We start from the raw sequence: 22,384 nt of genomic DNA on the forward strand, positions 1-22,384 counted from the left end.
CTCCTGAACTTAGTAGATTGGTGTCTTTCTTCATGAAGTATTTGAAAATCAGGTTATTTTCCTTCATACAAATTTAAATATAGGTATTGAAAAGGAAGAGACTTTTTGGAACAAAATGGTACTGAAATATTTTATTATTCCCAAAATGTAAAATGAGAAATTATTTAAAATTTGGAAAACTGGTATAGGATCTTGTTAAAGGGCTGTCTGGATGGCTCAGTTAGTTACCATCTGGCCTTCAGCTGGGGTCATGATCTCAGGGTTCTGGGATGGAGTCCCACATTGGGCTCCCTGTTCAGTGGGGAGCCAACTTCACCTTCTCCCTCTGCTGCTCCCCCTGATGTGCTCTCTGTCATATAAATAAATAAAATCTTTTTTTTTTAAGTTCTTGTTAAAATGTCCTGCCCCTTGAACACGTTCTGATGAACTAGTAGAAATGAATAAACGAAAATGAAAACACAGAGCATTGTTTCAGATGGTTGATGCTTTCATTTGGTACCCAATAAATCTAATGTAAGAGCTTGGGTTTGTTTTTTTAAACATCTCTTCCAAGGACATCTCAATCTTCCCTATTGACTGCCATGGACCTCAAATGTTCAATTATCTTTATTCACATATGCAAATTGATCAGATCTCTGACAACATGTACAAAGGTACACACTGGTTTAAAATGGGCCATCAGGCAGGATGAGGCAGTCGCTATGAAAGCAAACATACTGCCCAAGGTAAGTCTTTTTATCTTCACTTTCTACAATTTATACTACTCATAGAAGTGGCAGATTTATCAGCGTGTGCCACAAATGACAAATAATGCTATGTAATTTATTATTTGTATTTTCCCGTAAGTATTTGTCATAATTCGACTGCCTAGCCACCAACTGTTCCCTTCTTCAAATCATCCAGATCCCCTATTTTCTCAAGTGAGAGCCCCCTGGTATTTTTCGTGGGGAAGCGCTGGTGCCCCCTTCTGTTTTGAAAAGTGATATAAAAACATCTTACTTCCTCCATCACTCCAGGAAGACAAGAGACTTGCCTAAGTTGGACAAAATTCACAGGAATTAGGGTGAGTAGGTGGAAAAAGCTGTTTTGGATGAACATAACCAAAAAGGACAACAGAACTTAAAAGAAGCCCCTTAATTTCAGTGAAAATAGTATTAAGATGATTCAAGCGGTATTCTTAGAATGAAATACATGTTACCACTACTTTATTATTCCATATATAAACAACAACTCTGTGAGCAATATCTGCATTATGCACACAGGATATCTATTTCCACATTCCCTCAAAAGCAAAACCAGTTGAATTAAAACTTGGAAAACCCCAATCCCAGTAAGAATGGTGTTCCTCCGTTCGGCACAATATTGCATATGTTTGTTGTACTTTATTGGCACTAGTTTCCAAAGCAAAGGAAATGCTATCACAGTTCTCTTATCATACAGTCATGCCACTGTCATGCTGTTATAAGGCTTTTAAAATTCATATAAAATGTAAATATAAGTAGTTTGTATTTGTTTAATTCATTTACAATTTACTCAACTTGGTTGGTTTCAAGAATAAAGTAGTCAATAACGTACTTACCAACTCACCCCAAAATATTACTTGTAGCTAAAGTCAAAGTTTCTACTAACCAAGCATCTTTTAATATACATTTGAATAATGTTGTACCTCTGGTATAAATCTATTAAAAATAAGAAGTTTTTTTTTATGTTCTTATAAGCCTCTTGGATACTATTTCTTCAAACAAATTATTACAATTTTCTAGCTCTATCTTTAACTAGCTGAAGAGCTATGGGGAAGTTACTTTAACATTCTGGAGGCCCAATTTCCCTATCTGTAAAATAAACAAAATAGTAGTCTATATCTCAGAGAGTTGCAAGCACTGAATAACACATATATAGGAACCAACACAGCGTACTGTACCCAGTAAACTGTCATCATCTTCTTAATTGACTTCATCTTTCTTTAGAATGAATCTTTAGCTATGTCCATAAAAGGAAAATCATAGAAGATCATGAATAACATATATTAATTCTAACTAGTTTATTGCATGGCATAACCTTGGCAGTATCCATCAGCAGCTTCTGTTTACCTAAAGATATGTGAGACCACCATTCAAATAAATTTCCATGAAAAAGAAAAGCCAAAGTTACTGCTAAGAACACCACATATATCTTTTCTTGTTCAGAAGACACTTTCGCTATCAAATAGAAATAGTCACTTAGGGTCATAAAAGAAAATATGAAAGGGCCTTCTAGAATATAGCCAACAGTTAAAATATCCATATACCTACTGGATTAAGTTCAGTGACATCCCACTCCAGGTACTCTGCCACATGCATCATCTGACTGATGATATTTTCTAGCTCCTGGAGAGGAGAAAGAGAGAGAAGAGGGAGGGTGAGAGAAAGAGAGAATGGATACAGGGTCTTTGTAAGTCTTTCAAACTTTGACTTGTAAGAATTGTTTTAACATGTAGCTCAAAAACTAAAAGTTACAAGATTTATTCCTATATTATATAGAATTTATATACATAAATTAATTCATATATATAATATATCCTTTTAACAGTCTGATTACATGAAAGAAGCACTTGAATATAAATTTATTTTGTATTTTGTCTAGAAATTTTCACCAGGAGAGGGCGCAACGACACAAAAAAAGATTTTCTTCAGTAGAAGATTTCTTTAAAGAAGAAAATCTGTCTTTGGAAATAAACATCTGATGAAAGTAGAAGCAGGCATATTTTCACAAGATGTGATATTTAAGTCACTGAGTGTCCTGACCCTTTGGTTTGGAAACAGGTGTGGAAGGATGGAAGGAAGTGTTTGAGGGCAACTGAGAGGTTTATTTTTATTCTGACACAGTGAAAATGTATATTGACTGTTCTAGTCATTAATTGGTATAATTTGCTCTGCTAGAGGCATGTTCAGGGTCAAGGTTTGGAGGGTAAGTACATGTAGAGTTTATTTTATGAGGAAATAGAATTTTAGTTGGAATTTTCATATTAGTGTGCTCAAGTGTCAACTCTTTGAAGAACGGTTAGTTAATACATATGCCTTGACTAAGTAAATTAAAACATTTGCTCATACCTATTTATTTAATACTTTAGTTTTCCCCTATCTCCAGAAAAGATTAAACATACTTTTATACACGATAGTAATTTAAAATATAATCCCTGACATAATTAAAAGTGGTGTCTTACAGTATAAATACAAGAAATATAAAAGAATAAGGTTTGAGAGCATATTAATAAAAAATTATTCTACTCAAACCTCTGAATTAATACATATAGTTAATATTCATAGAGTGAGGAAGGAAATATCGTAAAAAGAGGTTTCCTTCTGAGGGACAATGGATCCATCTGAGAAACGGGTGAAAGCTACATTCCTCTCTCCAGAAAAAAAATGTAATCATGAGAATAGTGCTTACATAAACAGGTTGCCCCAGAAAAAAATGAATATAAATATGTTTACTTATAACAGTTAAGAAAATTTTTTTTTTAATTTTTATTTATTTATGATAGTCACACAGAATGAGAGAGAGAGTCAGAGACATAGGCAGAGGGAGAAGCAGACTCCATGCACCGGGAGCCTGACGTGGGATTCGATCCTGGGTCTCCAGGATCGCGCCCTGGGCCAAAGGCAGGCGCCAAACCGCTGCGCCACCCAGGGATCCCACAGTTAAGAAAATTTTTAAACTAAAATACCTGGAATTGTAGGTTAGAATTTTGTGTGTGTGCTACTCTTTTTTTTTTTTTTTTTTTTTTCTGCCTGTTTATGTCTTGGTGGTTTGGAGTAGTGAAAGTCCCTGGACATGTTTTTATGAATGGAAACTCTTTTAGTGGACTATTATGTAGGTATGTGACATTAGATAAGTCATTTAACCTAAGACTCCGCTTTCTCATCAGTAAAATGACTATTCCAATCTTATCTAGTCCGTAGAGTTGCTGCAGAGTAAAAAAACTATAATATGAAATACACTTATACTGCTTGGTATACTGCAAGGGATCAATAAATATTAACTAGTATTATTACACATAGTGGTCATTTTTCAAAATGCCAATTTTCCTCTGTTTTGCCTCCAATATGTAAAGGGTTACACCTTAAAATTTCCAAGATAAATGACATCAGAATGTGCAATTTCAACCTGATAGTGAAGGAAATATACTGGAGTGGTAAGTTGTCTGGAAAAAGACATAAAAATGAAATTCAGGCTTTTAATTACATAACAGATTAGTTTGATCCTAAATAAATTTATTTATGCCCAACTTATTGTTTAATATTAGGGGCATAGTTATCAATATTGCAATATACTATATGTTAACAATAACAACAAAAAATGGCCAGAGACCAAAAAAGCATTTGACTGAATTTTCCAATCAGTTGTCAACCCATGGCTAAAAGCCTAGTAAAGAAACATCCTTTTAATTTAATTAAAAAGAAACATTAATTAAAACAAATTTGCATTTAAATATAATTTAAATCAGTATAGTCAGAAGTGCTACAATAAGCATATGGAAATATACAGAAAGTCTAAACTCTTAGCTGTGAAATGCCACCAGAAAATGAGCAATATCATGTAGCCTAATATTCCTAAATGGATAACCGGACACTACAAGGCACTTAAAAATGATAGCATTTGAAAAATTGAAGAGACTTAAACATAAGGAATTCCACAATCACAGCATCAATTTAGATTGTTGGCCATTTCCTAAGGTAGGAATTATATATTTTTCTCTCTCTCTGGAGAAGCTAATGTGCCATTATCCTACTCAGTGTTACATAAATATGTATCTGACTTCATCGCTTTGCTTGTAAAATTCTGTTTGGCTTCTGATGAGGGAGGTATATCCGACGGGAAGAGAAACACACTCATTATCAGAAGTTATCTTCACTTTAATCAATTTAAAAATATCAAAATGTGTTATCTAATGTACCTGTGTACTTCAAAATTTCCATAACCTGACACTTGCTATTTTTTTAGTTTTATTCTATTTCCTTTATAGAAAAGTCAATAATATGAAAAAGATGTCATTAGCAAATATAATATACATAATTGGATGGAACCTGAAATGGATTTATATTTGAAGCACTGATTTGTGCAGTAAAACTAAGAATCTAACTACTCCTCTGAAAACTATCAACGATCTGTGTATATTACAAATACAATAAATTTTAATTATTCCTTTCAGTTAAATCATACGGAGATGGTATTTTTCTCCTATTGCTTTTTATGACTAAAACGATAAAAAGTACAAGTTGTATTTAAATTGGATGAGACATTTTAAAAAGTGGAGTTTGTTAAAGCAATTTGTAAATATATATACTTTAACAGCATAAATGACTAAAAGACTTTTAAAATGTGGAAAATGATAAAATGATTAAATAGAATAAATAGACTTCTCTAATTCCTTTCAACTTTACTGGTATTCTGGTTATTTTTCTTAGTATCAAACCTCAGATTTTTTTTCTTTCTAGATCAATGGTCTCAACTTTCTCATGTATTATTCAAACAAGGTTGGAGTCTTTTTTATCTTTCCATGAATAAAAAAATCACTTTTTTTCTAGTAAAATTATTCAATAGGACAATTGTAATCCTAACAGTTTTTTTTTTTTTTCAGCTCACTCTTTCAAAAAGTCAGATGAGCAAAATGCTGTGTGAGTGCATGGACATTATATTAAGTCTGTCTTCTGTGGTAATAGCTATAAATTTATTCATTGCATTTTTCAGAACAAACTCCTTTGAAATTTTCACAGAAAATTTGAAGAAAAAAATTACCGAGCTGTCCAGGAAGCCATTCCCATCTGTATCATAGAGACGAAACATAACTAGAAATAAAAGAATTGTTGAAAAAAAAAATTAGAGGCGAGTAAGAATAATATTAGTATAAGGCATATTCTTTACAATTTCTATTGTGTTGACAGCAAACATCCAATCCTCTCCTATTTGGAGAAATTGATTTATAGGATCATTTCTCAAGTTAATTTGAGAATAAATTAGTTAATAAAAATATTAAATATCATATATAAGTCTATCAATATTATATATCTAGAAAATGAAAATAGGTATCATTGTTTGCTCTATTTTTTTTAATTATAAGATCATTAAATGAAAACTCAAGAATAAAAGAAGAGAAGGAATTTTAAATATTCAGAGTCTGGATATTTAAGGGCAGAGAGTAAGAAAAAACAAACTGATTCAGAGGTCTGGGAACCAAATTTGGAATCTGCGATCCACTAGTACATGAGCGTAGCTGAACACTATTTTATCTGTAAAATGATTTTCTTATCTGTAAAACCTGTCATAAGACACACTTGGGAAAGTTAAGGGAGGTGATACACACAAATGCATATCCAAAGCTGTAGATCACTACACAAATATGAGCCATTGTTTCAATTGATCCCTAAGCAGCATAGGAAAGGATTTGTGCAAAATAAGGGGATTTTTCTGATAGAGGACAGCAAGACACAAAATGCATTATTATCATGGTTATAAGGGTGTACTTGTTGCAATCTGAGGTGTACATTCATAAGGTAACCACTCTTTGAACTAAAGAAGGAAGAAAAAGAAGAGTATGGTCTCTGTCGTAGTGAGCACAGGAAAGCAGGAGGATGGAGGAACTCACTAGCCTGAGGATTCCCTCATAAATTCACACACCACCAGGAGACTACAGAAGAGGCTGCAGGTGCCATTTTAAGATAAACAGAGAAGAATGACACAGCTGTTAAAACAGAGGAGTGGAAGTGAGAGTTTTTGTTGGGTTTGTATAATTTCTGGGAGAATCTTGATGTCTGGGGTCTGGAATATAAAATAAAGACATTGAGAACAAGGAGGCATAATTATGCAATAACCCTGATCATATATCTGTTAACTAATTATTATCTTTGTATTTAAAAATAATTATTATATCTCACCAGTCTAAGATATGACTATTTATTTATAAGATGCCATAGCGAGTCTGCATACAATTAATAGGAAAAAATGCTTACAATCTAATCATCATGTTCTATTTATTGTAAAACGCAAGAAGACTTTAAAGATGTTAAAATGTAAGGGGAAAATGTGTACCTATCAAATTAAGGAACATAATGTTATGCTGGCTAATGACGTAAATATCTTCATTTGCAAACCATAATGGTTACCATTTCTCATATACCCAATAAATAACAAAAATTCATGAAAAAAAAAACAAGAAAACTATCAGAACATGGGTACTAAGTAAGCACTTCAAGATTTTCTATTAAAGCAGAAAATAGTAAAAATCACTTTATAAGTGACAAGAATTCACACATCACTCAAAGAATGGATTCAGTACCAGGAACAAGGCAAGTACTTTAAAAAAAGTCTAACTGTATTACAGAATGAGGAACACTGGTGACTCTATAACTTCTCATTGTAATAAATGACTGCTAAACCATTTTTAGATGGCTAGATATATGGAAACCCCATTGGTAAACCTTCTTGGAAACATGAGCTCAAAGACATACACACTAGTGGACTCTGTGTGGGGGTATGTGCCATTCACTTTTGGCAGCATCTGAAGCTTCCTCCTATGCTCTTAAAGCCACACTTTACAAAATACAGTGACAGATGAAACACCAGAAGCCCTTTTTTTACTAGCCTGACTTGAAGGTAGAATTTGCACATAACCCAGGCCCCATTAATCAGAAGAAAAACCCAATTGATCAATCAGCTGCTAGTGACCCAAGAAAAAAAGAGGCTACAAAAATTCATGTGAATAGCAGCAGTAACAGTGATCAGAGAGAGAGCAACCAGGGTCCTGGTTGTGTCACAGGTGTTGGCAATGAAGTGTTCTGCTCATACACAGAGAGGCAGCAGGGGGGTTTTCCCCAGTCCAAGTTTGTACTTAATTTCATCACTGATTCTAGAGAAGCATCCTCCAGATCTGGTTCTCTGACTCTCCTGATGATTCTTGGATTTTCTCAATATCATTTAAAAAATAATAACCTGGGGGGCCCCTAGGGGGCTCAGTGGATCAAGCTTCTGATTCTTGACTTTGGCTCAGGTCAGGATCTCCAGGTTGTGAGATAAAGCCCCCCCATCAAACTCCATGCTGGGTTCTCTATTCTGTTCCATTGATCTATATGTCTGTTTTTGTGCCAGTACCACACTGTCTTGATGACCACAGCTTTGTAGTACAACCTGAAATCTGGCATTGTGATGCCCCCAGATATGGTTTTCTTTTTTAAAATTCCCCTGGCTGTTTGGGGTCTTTTCTGATTCCACACAAATCTTAAAATAATTTGTTCTAAGTCTCTGAAGAAAGTCCATGGTATTTTGATAGGGATTGCATTATACGTGTAAATTGCCCTGGGTCACACTGACATTTTCACAATATTAATTCTGCCAATCCATGAGCATGGAATATTTTTCCATCTCTTTGTGTCTTCCTCAATTTCTTTCAGAAGTGTTCTATAGTTTTTAGGGTATATTTTGAGAACCATTTGAATGGTAAATGGTTCTCCAACCTTTTATTTTCAGGTTGTAGGTGTCCTTCTGTCTAAAATGAGTCTCTTGTAGACAGCAAATAGATGGGTCCTGCTTTTTTATCCAGTCTGAAACCCTGCGCCTTTTGATGGGGTCATTAGCCCGTTCACGTTCAGAGTTACTATTGACAGATATGAGTTTAGTGTCATCATGATATCTATTTAGTCCTTGTTTTTGTGGATTGTTCCACTGAACTTCTTCTTAAAGGGGAGTTTTAAGAGTCCCCCTTAAAATTTCTTGCAGAGCTGGTTTGGAGGTCACATATTCTTTCAGTTCCTGCCTGTCTTGGAAGCTCTTTATCTCTCCTTCCATCCTCAATGAGAGCCTTGCTGGATAAAGTATTCTTGGTTGCATGTTCTTCTCATTTAGGACCCTGAATATATCCTGCCAGCCCTGAACTTTATGGTCAACTAATATACGATAAAGGAGGAAAGACGATCCACTGGAAGAAAGACAGTCTCTTCAATAAATGGTGCTGGGAAAATTGGACATCCACATGCAGAAGAATGAAACTGGACCACTCTCTTGCACCATACACAAAGATAAACTCAAAATGGATGAAAGATCTAAATGTGAGACAAGATTCCATCAAAATCCCAGAGGAGAACTCAGGCAACACCCTTTTTGAACTTGGCCACAGTAACCGGAGAAGGACAAACAGTGTATGTTCTCATTCATTTGGGGAATATGAATAATAGTGAAAGGGAATATAAGGGAAGGGAGAAGAAATGTGTGGGAAATATCAGAAAGGGACACAGAACATAAAGACTCCTAACTCTGGGAAACGAACTAGGGGTGGTGGAAGGGGAGGAGGGCGGGGGGTGGGGGTAAATGGGTGACGGGCACTGAGGGGACACTTGACGGGATGAGCACTGGGTGTTATTCTGTATGTTGGTAAGTTGAACACCAATAAAAATTAATCTATAAAATTAAAAAAAAAAAAACTCCATGCTGGGCATGGAGTCTGCTTAAGATTCTCTCTCCACCCTCCCTCTGCCACACATCCCCCTCTAAAAAAATAAAATAAAAATAAAAAACAATAGCTTTACTAAAAATAAAAATAACTAAAACTACACTGATTTTCTGACCCCCTAGTGATACTGTGCACTCAACTTTGGCACTTGCTTCACATCAAACATAAAGATTAGGTCAAAATAAATTTTAAGTTTAAACTAAACTTAAGTTAAACTTAAGTTAAGCTTTAAGTTTAAACTTTAACATTAAACTATAAGAGTTCTAGAAGAAAATATAGGAAAATACCTTGGCAACCTTAAGATAAGCCAACATGAACCATAAATGATTTCTAAAAGAAAAAGGTAAATTAAGCTTCATCAGGGTTGGAACTTCAACTCATCAAAAAATAAATACATAAATAAGTGAAAGAAAAGAAATAAAAGAAAAAGAAAAAAATAAGCCAGCCATAGACTTGAGAACTTTCCAGAACACATGTATCTGACAAAAGGCTTATTTCTTGAATCTATGAATAAATCCTGTAACTCAGTAATAAGATGAAAAACCACCCAAATGGAAAAGGCAAAAAAAAAAATGGAATAGATATTTCAAAAAGTGGAAGATACAGGAATGGGGAGTCAGAATAAAGTGCTCAACATCACCAATAAAATAAAAATTTAAACCACAGAGACCATCATATTCTATTAGAAAAAGGGCCTGGAATTCAAGTTTGTTTGTATTTTTCCCCCTCAAGACCAGCTCCTCAAACCGCTTAGCTTCCCAGCTTTAATTATTTAGAAATAGTGGCAAAGTCCAGGGTCTCCTCTCTCAGAAATGTGACTCACATATACAATATGCCTTGACAATTCCCTGAAGTTTTCAAACACTTAAAAAAAATACTATGTCCAAACTTTCTAGTTGTTCCAGTAGGGATGTTGGTCTGAAAACACTTTGTTATTATCTGAAGTAGAAGTCCATATATTGAACACTAAATATAATGTACTCTAAATCTGACCAGGTCAAAATCAAGAATAAAAGTTTTCTTTGGTCCTGAATAAGAAAGAGAAATTCTAGGATTTTGATTTTCAGAGATAGGTCTATTTTCCTATTTTAAAACTGTAGTGGGGTCATGCAAAATAGGAAATATTGAACATGCCTATCCACCTTGGCTTTTCATTGAAATGTCATTATAGTAAGGTACAGGATCGGCCTAAATCAACAAGCACAAAGAAAATGTGAGAGGAAAAAACCATCAAGTTTAAGAAACTGGGAAACAAATGATGACTGATTAGAAACCGTAAGCTGGTAATGAAATAGCAAAGACTTGGCCAGAAAGGGTGATGAAATGGAAAACGAAGTGATATTCTTCACAGAAAGAAGTCAGACCCTCCAATACCACTCTTCACACCTTACAGCTCACAGTTTGCCAGCTCCCTACCTCAGCAGAAGACTGGATGCCTGGGCTCAACAGCACTCAAACCAAGGGATGCTGAGCTCAGGATGCCCAAGACTTTTGAAGGCAGGGGTACTATACCAAAAACAAGGTATTCTGCGAAAGTCTAAATACTGAATATTGAGAGTAGAAGTCCACTCTTCCTTATCTCCAGGGAGCCCCACTTAACCCTCACCCATACACCCACCTACAACTCCACACCAAGGAGTCCTTTCAAAACAAGTCATTTGGGGAAAAACACCAACAGCAACACAGCAGAGAGGAAGAAAAAAATCCTGTAAGAGGAAAGTTGCAATCCCCAAAACAAGAAGAGGAGCACATCAGAATCATGCTGAGGACAAACTGAATCCTCTGTGAAGATAAAAGCATAATAGAAAAAGTAAAACAAAAAATTATCACAGATGTTGAAGATGTCCCAGACATAAACAAACAAACAAAAAAGATACAGGAGAAGATAAGTTGGAAAATAAGAAAATAAAGAAAAAGGGATGCCTGGGTGGCTCAGTGGTTGAGTGTCTGCCTTTGGATCAGGTCATGATCCCAGGCCCCAGGATCGAGCCCCACATCAAGCTCCTTGCAGGGATCCTGCTTCTCCCTCTGCCCATGTCTCTGCCTCTCTCTCTCTCTCTCTCTCATGAATAAATAAATAAAACCTTTATAAAAAAAAAGAAAGACAAAATAATTCAAATTCCTGTCTTGAAGTGTCAACATCCACAAATAATGGTTCCGGGAAGACAGAACAAGTAAAATAAATGAGAAAATAACAACGAAAAGAAAAGAACAAAGGAAGGGCATAAATTTCTAAACCAGAATTTATGGTGGAGGATTTGGAAATTGATTAATTAAATAGAAATAGAGAAACTAATGAAATAAAGAAAAAAGACAGTTATCAGCACCATGGAAAATACCTATCTTCAAATATTATTATAAGATTATTTCTTCTGAGAATTTCAAAGTGAAGTTAGGCTCCAAGGCCAAATGAAACATTGAACAAATAGTTCTTATTCTTAAAACTAAAGTTACAAGGATATAGATTTTTAGGTGCAAAAATATTTTAAGCTCAATATTAAAATTACTCTGTCAACATGATAGCTTCCAAATGTGGGTACCTTTTTTAAAGTTCCAAGCTAGTTTAACCCACTTTTTTTCTATTTTTATATTCATGTAATTTCCCTTTATATTGGAGCAATTATGCACCCACACATGAATTTGGTTAAAAGATCAGGGCAAAGGCATATTATGCAATATAAGGTTCATTCTTTATATCTAGAACTTTTTCTCTTCCAAAAGATTTGTAAGTTTTCAATCTGTCTATTTTCTCCTTGAATATCCTACTAAATACACTCTGGTGTTTTTATACTTGGCATAATATATTACTGACAATAAAGATATTAATATTGACTTTGCTATTAAACATTAAAAAGTGTATTTTTAAAGGCATTTAAGCTGGACTTTTTTAATTCACAATTTTTTATATACTTTAAGACCAATCGAATAAGTATTCTGGGCAGAGGTGAAAAAAATTAGCTGCTTGAGTTTGTGACATCTAATGTAATGAAGCAATATTTTCTCCTTTGTTTCCTTCAGAGGAATGACAAAAAAGATAAGGACAGGAAGCTTTTCAAAATAAAAAGAGCACTTATACAGTAAGGCAGAAATCTCAGGTATTAGTCATAGCCAGCTAACCTAATGCTATAATTAATAACCAGTCTCTCTTGGCTTTAGTTTTTTTCATTGACACTATAGGGCGACTGACGACCTGATCTTTAGGATTTCTCCAGTGTTAAACCTAACGGTTCTACAATTAATACTATACATAACAGTAACTTTAACATAAAGATTAGTCTTCATTATCTGTGAGTCAATTATCTATTTCTGGTTTATTTTCCAATCTATTTCTCTAGTGATACATTTTCATTAAATGTAAGCTAACAAAAATTATTCTTCTTAAGTCACTAATAACTTATAAACACCAATCCAAATGTGAACAGTATATATTAGTAAAGTCACAGTTTAGGGGCCTGGATGGCTCAGTTGGTTAAGTGTCTGTCTTCAGCTCAGGTCATGATCCCAGGGTCCTGTGATCCTGCTCTGTGTCAGTAGACTCCCTACTCAGCAGGGAGTCTGTTTCTCCTTCTCTCTCTGCCCTTCCTCCTGCCTTGTTCTCTTTCTATCTGTCTCTCAAAAAAAAAAATAAATAAATAAAAACTTTTTTAAAAAGTCACAGTATAAATTAATTTAGTATTATTTCTTGCCTTAAATAATTCACATTGTTTTTCTCTTCTCAAGCACCCATTGATTTCAATACAATTCTATTTAAGTATCATTTACTGAACATCTGTCTGTTGAAATATACACACACGTGGTAGGTTCTAGGGTGGGAAGTTAGACACAGTGCAAGGGTGTAAGAAAAAGTAAAATGAATTTGATTAGGAGGTGGCAAGAGGATTCATGACATGAGCTGGGCCTCAAGTGTATACCGGACTGGGCCTGATATATACTGAGAAAGAACACCCCCAGCAAATGGACATTAGAGGCAAAGGTATAAAGATTGAAAAGTTCGGGGTTTGTCTGATGATTGACAAGTAGATCCATGTGATGGGGACACTGCCCATGGTTATGTGTGCAGGTCAAAGCCAAATGCAAGATTGGCAAAGTAGGTGGGGGTCAAGTTAAGGGCTCCAGTTTATGTCTTATTCAACAGGGAACTATCAAAGAGATGCATTCACCCTGAGTCAGAAGACAAAGAGGAAAGAACATGTCTGGAAATTGACAAGTTTTAGGTAATTTGAAAGGAAGTTAGAAGAATTCACACCTAATGAATGAGATGATGATTAAATAGGTAGGTGTTGGAAAAATGAAGCATCTGGATTAACTTCTACCTAGAAGAAGCTGACGACTATAGAAATACTGAAGGCACTGTGGGCCAGCTGAGGTTTTGAGCATTCTACCACCCACAGAATTATCTTATTTTACTAAAGCTCTGCCACCTTGGCATATAAGTAAAGAAACTGGGTGCCTAAAACTAAAGTGTCAAAGAATGATTGGCATCATGGATTATAGGGTCAGTCTACAGTTAGAAGAATGAGGGTCAAAACAGCACCAGACAAATTCAGGAGGAAGGGAAATGGTTAAGAGACAAGAATACTTATTTATATTTCACTGAAAAATCATTTATATGAGTTAGTAAATGTGAAGGAATTTATGTGAGCAAATATATTGCTTCATTTAATCTTCATAGCAAACATATGAGATAGATATTACTAAGATTCCCATTTTACTGTTGGAGAAAGTGAAGCATAAAGAGTTTGCTTGTTTGTTTTTAATGTGTCCCAGTTCCTCATAAGTATTAAAGCGAGGATGCATTCAATTAGTGAAACCAAGAGTCTAGGCTCTTAAGTATTGCCTATGCTATATTTAAATTAAAAGTAAGAGAGGGAAAAGTTAAGTGACCATAGTCTGTGGTCAAAGTAAAACATCAGAGTTTAAGATTTTAGAATGAAGGCAGTCTATGGAAATTACAAGGCATGGGGTATTGTAGCAGAAGTGGGTGGCTAAAATAAAATGGGAGTGAGCTCACAGAATTTGAGGATTGCAAGGAAAGTAAAAGAGAGAGCTACTGAATGGCTCTCAACAAAGTATTATAGCAGGTGTAATGTGAAGAGGGCAAGTCAGCCTTGGTACAGTGTTCTCATCCATGCATCAGGATAGTTGGTAACTGACACCAACAAGGACAGAGAAAAAATGGAATCCTCCACAACCTCAACACATACACACAAAAACACGCATGTGCGTGCACACATGCCTAAACACTCTATGAGGTTCCATGGCAGCAGGTGAACAAACACCACCTACTTGATAGGGCCTCAACAGAAGCAACATTTTCAGTGAGAAAGTATGATTGTAGGAAGCAAAGTAATGTGAAGAAACGGCATACTATCAGTGGAAAGTTCAAGAGCTTTTGTTTGTTTCTTTTCATTGAAAAAAAAAAAAGATCTTTATTCTAAACATTGTGTAAATGCCTGGCAGAAAAGACAAGTGGGAAGAGGAGAGGTGACAGTAAGTGACGAGTAGATTTACAAGACATTATTTTGGGGGAAAAGTATTCCTTTTATAAACATTTACAACAATACCATCATTTTACTGAATAACCCAGGTAAAAGAACCTACAAAATTCAGCAATTCTGAGAAACAATCGTCGTTTCACAGAAATTGTGTGTGTGTCTGTTTTCATGGAACAGAGGAATGACATAAACCAGTGCTCCTCAAATGTGGTCCCTGGAGCAGCAACATTAGCATTACTTGGAAACCTGTTATAAATGAAAATTCTAAGGGCCTCCCTTTAGGCTTGCAGAATTGCCTATTTGGGGCCCAGAATAAGCTGTGTGTTCATAAGCCCTGCAAGTGATCTTATATATGATAAAGTTTAAGAACTTCTGCCTAAGCCAATGTGCAAGCATTCTTTTCTATTTAGGTACCTAGAAATTAAGATCCAAATTTAGCGTTCGCCAGCCAAAGTTAATTACATTAGGCACTTGCTTATATTTATTTCTGTGTTAATTTTAATTACTTAATCCTATTTTTTATTTCCTCTGGTTTATATTGGGTTTAATAAGTCACAACCCTTTCGGAAATAGGCATATATTAAATTAACCACAAACATTAAATTTCTTTAAAGTATTACTGAAAATGAATTTAAGGTTTAAAATATAAAAATCTAGGACTCTAGAAGAATTCTTTGATGTTCAGAGTTTGTAAATGTTTTTTTTTTTGTTTGTAAATGTTTTATTGTATAAGAGGAACAGTGTCCAGTCCATTGACAAGAAAGCAGGTGAGAAGAATGGATTCTGATTTTACTGACGCAGAAAAAAGCCAGGTACTGGAATTTAAAAAAAACAGACAAAAAAAAAAAAAAAAAAAAAAAAAAAACCTCGTAAGAATTAAAGATCAGTTTAAGTGCCTCCAAATCGGAGGACAGGAGAGATGAAAACTAGAGCAGAGCAGGGACAGAGGCACAGCCTTCATGTGTTCTGAAGCTGACATTCATCTACTTCGAAGACTCTGATGAAAATCATAGTGATGGTGCCAGGCGCTAATAATTCTACCTATGACAAGAGTCTGAAGCAACAGTTAAGGAAAAGGGCAAACATGCCTGGATCTGATGCAAGCTTGAAAAGGAGCTGGAAACTTTAAAGACAGAGCAGAGGGAAAGGGGTTGAAAACAATGAAGAAATATAAGTGGCACATCGGGTTTAATCAAGTGTTTTTTGGTTTGTTTGTTTTAAAGATAGATTTATTTATTTATTTATTTATTTATTTATTTATTTATTTATTTATTTATGTAAGACACACACAGAGAGAGGCAGAGGCATAGGCAGAGGGAGAAGCAGGCTCCTCGCAGGGAGCCCGATGTGAGACTTGATCCCGGGACCCCAGGATCACGCCCTGGGTCGAAGGCAGATGCTCAACAACTGAGCCACCCAGGTGCCCCCTCATCAAGTGTTTTTAAATGATTTGTGGGTTAATATTCTGCCTGCAATTGTGGACAAAGGTTATTGACTCTAAACTGAAAACTTAAATGCATGCCTCTTCGGAATCCTGCCTTAAAAATAAAACACAGTTGACATAAAAATAATTAAACTGCAACATAAAGAGCATGTCAAAGAAGAGTGATGGTGCCTTCATTCGGTCTCAGACATGGAAAAAAATAGGTGCCTTTGTATTTTTAAAATCATCCCAAACATGGACCTGATAACACCTGAACAAACGTTCTCCTTGGCTGTCGCTTCAATACAAATTCCCTGAAAATTAATATTTATTTTGGAACGGGAGAGATTTCTGTATGTCCTTAGGAATACAAATAAATCTTGAAGTGCAAATATTCAACATTTAAGAATAATAAATATGTATTTTAAGAATGATGTTAATAAGGTTTATTCATAACTTACATAGGTATGACTTAGTCATAGCAAATTCTTTAAGAGGAATATGATAAACATGTTGCTATTAGATTTAACTAAATATGCTTTCAAATCGTAATTCTGAGATTTCACAGTGTTCCATGTTTGCTTGAAAATATCAGATTTAGGATGTACTATCTCCACTATCATTTCAATAGCAAGATTTTTAATTCATTTTAATGACAACCAATATAATCAAGTTAATCAGATTATTGAACAAGACACCAGCTCTATGGTTAGCAGGGGCTTTGGAGACAGATGAGATTATTAAATGTTCAGGCTTAGAGTAAATATTTGAGAAATATTTTCCTGCATTGCAATGAGTATAGCTTGCCACCAGAGAGAGCTCAGACACTATACTTTATTAAAGACAGCAATTATTTCCTTTGACTAGATAGAAATTCTTTATTTGAAGTACCTGCTATATTGTAGGGGGAAAAACACAGAGCTATTGTTTATTTATAATATCCAGAGTCACCTCCTATACATGAAACTCGTTTTGGCATGTGAGAAGTCATTTATCCTTGGCAAAGAAAGTATTAGTGTTAAAGTTTTCAAGGAAGATTTCCAATAGAGACTCGTGTGTGTGCATACAGTGAACCATCTTGTTAGCTAGGGGGACAACCTGCTCATATACTAGAAATAAAGGGTTTTTCAAAACAACTCAAATGATAGTTTCCAATATCATTGTGTTACCAAACAGTCAAGAAAAAATCATTTGACAGACCATCATGCTCAAAAACCACTCCATAGCCAAACAGAACTTGAATGAAACCTGAAATGGATAGATTCATAATATCATGTGTCTGATTTCCAATTGAAGGAATTTTTATTTTGTAAACAAAGTCACTTCTTTAATAGAAATTTAGACAACTATAGTAGATACAGTTTTAAATTCATCAATATCTAGTCCCTTCCCAGCCCCCTGTCGTGATAAGTAAACTAAATAAACACATACACTCGAGTTTATCCTCCGGTCTTCCTCTTTCAAGGAGAGACAGATAACAGACAATGTCCTTCAGATGGATTACTTCTGGGGAACACGTATTTGCAGGAGAAGTACGGGGAGGGGTGATGGCACCTTTACTCATCCTCAGACCTGGAAGAAAAATTTGCTTTTATATTCTTAAAAATATCTACAGTGTTTTCAAAGAAAAAGACAACTAAGAAAATAAGATAACACATAGACCATGTAGAGAGCTATATATATTTTAGGTATATAATAACTAAATTCTCTGGAACTAGTATATACTCTAAGATAGCAGAGTCAGACATATTCTATCATTAGTGTAAATAATTCAGAATTTTTGGGTATTCAGGGACATGGAGATTGCTCTGCCTGCCTATAAGAGTGTGTTAGGGTCAGAATCCTTTTGTCCAGGGTGAGTTGGTAGACAGATTTGAATGCATGAAAAAACACTTTCCTCTTCCACCTTTCTCTGCTTTAGGAAGTAACAACTATAAATCAGCTAAGAAGATATTTAAAAATTGGCCTTTAATGAAACACTGAAGAAGAGATTTGAGTCTGTCACCATATGATTTATATGTTGATAATCAGGAGTCATTCATTCATAAAAGCATATATTTAAGTCAAATATTTGCAGGCACCATGAATAAAAAAATACATCCTTTTTCCCATCAAGAAATCTGCCCATGAGTAAAAAAGAGAACATAAACAAAAATCTGCTTGAACATGAGAAGCATTTACTTAGAAAGGTAAGAACATATGACTATACTTTAGTTTTAATTGGTTCATAACTTTATTTCTGAAACCCATTCACTGTGCTTATTCCAAGACAAGTGTAGAGAACTCTGATGATTGTAGATTATCCGGCCAGATACTGATGGAACTGAAACTCGTTTACAATACATGGTTAATTCCATCTAACAGAGAAGCCTGTGTACCTGATAAAACTTGAAGGCAAACCCCGATTATCCTTTAAGATTCATCTGGCAACAGGAGATGTTTGGGTGAAATGGCTAACGGGCTGAAGGGCTCCTAGATTCCTAATCACCCGGGAGTAACTAGAATGGAGGGAATAATCCCAACCAAATAGAGTTCTACAAGCCTATCAGTCCATAGCATGCCTCTATGTAAGCCACATCTCTCGCTCTTGTCTATGTCCTTTGATGAATAACTGATGGAATACCTGGCATCTCCTCCAGCCGTATCAAGATAGCCAGCATATAATTTAATGGATTGTGAAATTACTTTCATTGTTCGCAGTGGTAGTAATAAAAGGTACCATTTATTGAGTGTCAAATATGTGGCAGGCACCGGGCTGGAAGCTTTAACATGGATCATCTCACTTAATCCCCATTAACTATGTGAGGTAGATTGCAATATTCCCATTTTCCAGTCTTAGAGTTCCACAGCTCCTAAATCCATCTTCTTTATTTTACACTAATGGATTACACACAATTTTTGTTCAAGATCAAGAGTAAGAAAAACACTTAACAAGTTAATCCAGCAGAATCCTTTTATCTTCCCTCCCTCCCTCCCCCTCTCCTCTGTCTCTCAACATTAGAAGGTTCCATACCAGACTGCACACTGTATTTTCTATGCTAACCTATTCTCTTTTCTTCTATTTCATTCTTAAAATTCTGTCACAGATCCTCTCAATTGAATTCACCACTCCTTATTGGGTCACAACCCTCATTTTGAAAAACACTGCTTTACATCTTTCAGTTTTTTATTTTGTTTTTTTGTTTTTAAAGATTTTATTTATTTATTCATGAGAGACACACACAGACAGAGAGAGAGAGAGAGAGGCACAGAGACACAGGCAGAGGGAGAAGCAGGCTCCATGCAGGGAGCCCGATGTGGGACTCGAATCGGGCCTCCAGGATCATGCCCTGGGCTGAAGGCGGCACTAAACCGCTGAGCCACCCAGGGTTCCCCCCACCACTTTTTTTTAACCAGAGTTGTACTTATTTCAAATAAAGCTCTATGCTTCACATTAATTCTACTTCTGTTTATAACTATTAAAAAAGGGATATAATTATAAATTGATTTTTCTTAAAAAAATGTCAATGTCTAGTACAAACTAATATAGGCATTTTTAAAAACAAAAGAAGGCAGAGAATTGAAGACAATTCTGAGTTAAAAAAAAATATATATATATATATAACCAATTCTACCTAACCAACTAAAGCTTGGCCAGCTGCAGGAATAAGCAGTTTCGACTCATGGTAAAAGACATTTTGGCGCTGACCTTTGACATGACCATAACTTCCAGACTTGGAAAACACAGCACTTGAATTATGATCGGATAAACTATGACCTAACTCATCCTGCCTGATGAGCTAATCCTCTCTTCTCTCCTTTCCTCCCCCTTATGGTACTGAAATGATTTAATCAGCTTGATTTAACTCTTATACAAAACCTCAGAACAAAACAAGAAAGAGGGAAAAGAACATGTTATGACATTCATTTGAAAGAATGCCAACCACATTATATATTTTCACTGATTTAGAACACCTCATGATCATTTGTTTGTATAAAACTAAAGTGTATGGTATTCCTTTATCAGCTTTCATAATATTGAATATAAACAGTTTGGAGACTGTGAGGACCACAGAATTTTCTGTTTGCCTTTCTTGTAAGTAATATACATATTGAACAGAAGCATACAAATATAACTTATATTTAGCCACACCTTTTTGAAAACGCATATTATCATACTAAAATGATTTTTGTTTGATAAAATGAGTAAGCATTTTTCATTTTCTGTTCATGACATGTTGTAAACTAAAAGCTGGATCATATCCACATCACAGTTTTGTATTTAAAAGAACTTAAAGTATATATTTCTTTAAAATCATGGGCTTATATGGCAACACACATTGAAGAACTAATCAACTCTTCCTCAAATCCAGACAAGGTGTCTGTTTTGGTTCCATATTAAGTGATAAAATATAGAGTTTTTGCAAGGATGTATAGGGTGCACCAAGGGAAAAAAATGGTCAAAGACCTTTTTCTCAAATAGGTCATATCAAAAAATTTCACAGAGTGGGATTTGATTAAATCTTGCAGTGTTGAACTGGGGAAAAATCTCCCAGGTTTGTTCCTGTTCCTACTCTTGTCCCCAAGATCAGTTTACTTTCTCTCATGTGGTGAAAATGTTTCTTCATATTTTAATTTAATTTTCTGAAAGCCTGGGGCCTTAACCTGTCTTCATAGAGACATTTTCTACCCTACTCTACCATTTATATATATATTTTTTTTTCCCTTCCTGAAATCTGGCTGGAGATCTTTTCCACTACTTATCCACTCCTTGCCCTAGAAAAGTTCTTTTTTGTTCAAGCAGACTGCACTAAGTTTTATGTGGAAATCACAGGAAACAACACAAGTGGCAAACAAGAAATTGAAAGCCCCATTTCTTGACTATAGCTTTTCAAGGAGATACTCAATGGAACTCTACATTCCTCTTTAGCAGTAGTAGCCTCTGATGAAGAGGCTCAACGTTCTATGTTCCCTAAGGAAGGCCATTTTAATCCATCCTATCTTTGATGAAACTCTTTAGAATTGTGACCAAACACAAAGCTAAGCAAAACTTTTGCCTCAAGTGGTCAATTTTAGTTTTAAAGAAAATGAAATTAATTGACACTCAATAAGCAGGTTCGCTGACTTGCCCAAGGTTTTGCTTTTTTGAATATTTTCTTATAAAAGTGAAACAAGTGAGGGCCCCTGAGTGGCTCGGTGGTTGAGTATCTGCCTTTGGCTCAGAGTGTGATGACAGGGTCCTAGGATCGAGTCCCACATCGGGCTCCCTGCGGGGAGACTGCTTCTCCCTCTGCCTATGTCTCTGCCTCTCTCTGTGTCTTTTATGAATAAATAAATAAAACCTTTTAATAAAAAGTGAAGCAAATGTATACATACACACACACCATTTATGTACACACACAAATACAGATCTATAATGCATACCGCAATGAACAAAGCACAAAATAAAGTGAAAAAATAAGCTTTTTAATTAGAGTATATTAGTGTTATTAGGAAAATTATCTTGTACTTTGAAAGCATTTATGTCTTATGATGATTTTAGAGTGTGTTTGCACACCTTCTTACATAGTATAAACATTCTTCTAAGTTTTAACCACAAAAATGGTTATCATTAGTCAAGTTGAGCATTGCCTACTATGATCACATTTCTCAAACACATGATTTTCATTATATTTCAATCTAGACACTCCATTTCTTGAAACAAAAACCTAAAAAGTTTGTTTTAATAGATACTTTCAATTCTAGTTTCAAGGTTCAATTATTAGCAAATACATTTTAGGTACATGTTCAATTATTGCCTCTGCTCCAGTTTGTTTTATTTTCAAACACATGTAGCTTAGATAATGGAAACGGTATTGTTACATCCATTGTTTCCCTTTATCTATTAAAATGGAATATTCAAAACTAATAACATTAATTACAAAAAAAAGGCAAAAAAATCACTCTAGCAATTTGGCTTTCCCACTTTTTAATACTAGTTCAATTTTCAGAAATTTATCAGGCTTA

General features: G+C 35.0%; 1 protein-coding gene across 6 annotated transcripts in view; it reads right to left on the reverse strand.

The window, feature by feature from the left end:
- The window catches only part of DGKB (diacylglycerol kinase beta), a 638,855-nt gene that overhangs the window by 512,812 nt on the left and 103,659 nt on the right, over positions 1-22,384 (reverse strand). For all 6 annotated transcript variants that reach the window (XM_055314473.1, XM_055314471.1, XM_055314470.1 and 3 more), the window contains 3 exons: positions 17,831-17,971; positions 5,779-5,828; positions 2,292-2,366 (listed from right to left, as the gene is read on the reverse strand). In XM_055314473.1, coding sequence (XP_055170448.1) covers positions 2,292-2,366; positions 5,779-5,828; positions 17,831-17,971 — 266 coding nt within the window. The remainder of the gene's footprint in view (positions 1-2,291; positions 2,367-5,778; positions 5,829-17,830; positions 17,972-22,384) is intronic.

Source organism: Nyctereutes procyonoides, unplaced genomic scaffold (assembly GCF_905146905.1).
Source record: "Nyctereutes procyonoides isolate TBG_1078 unplaced genomic scaffold, NYPRO_anot_genome, whole genome shotgun sequence".
Classification (NCBI taxonomy): Eukaryota; Metazoa; Chordata; class Mammalia; order Carnivora; family Canidae; genus Nyctereutes; species Nyctereutes procyonoides.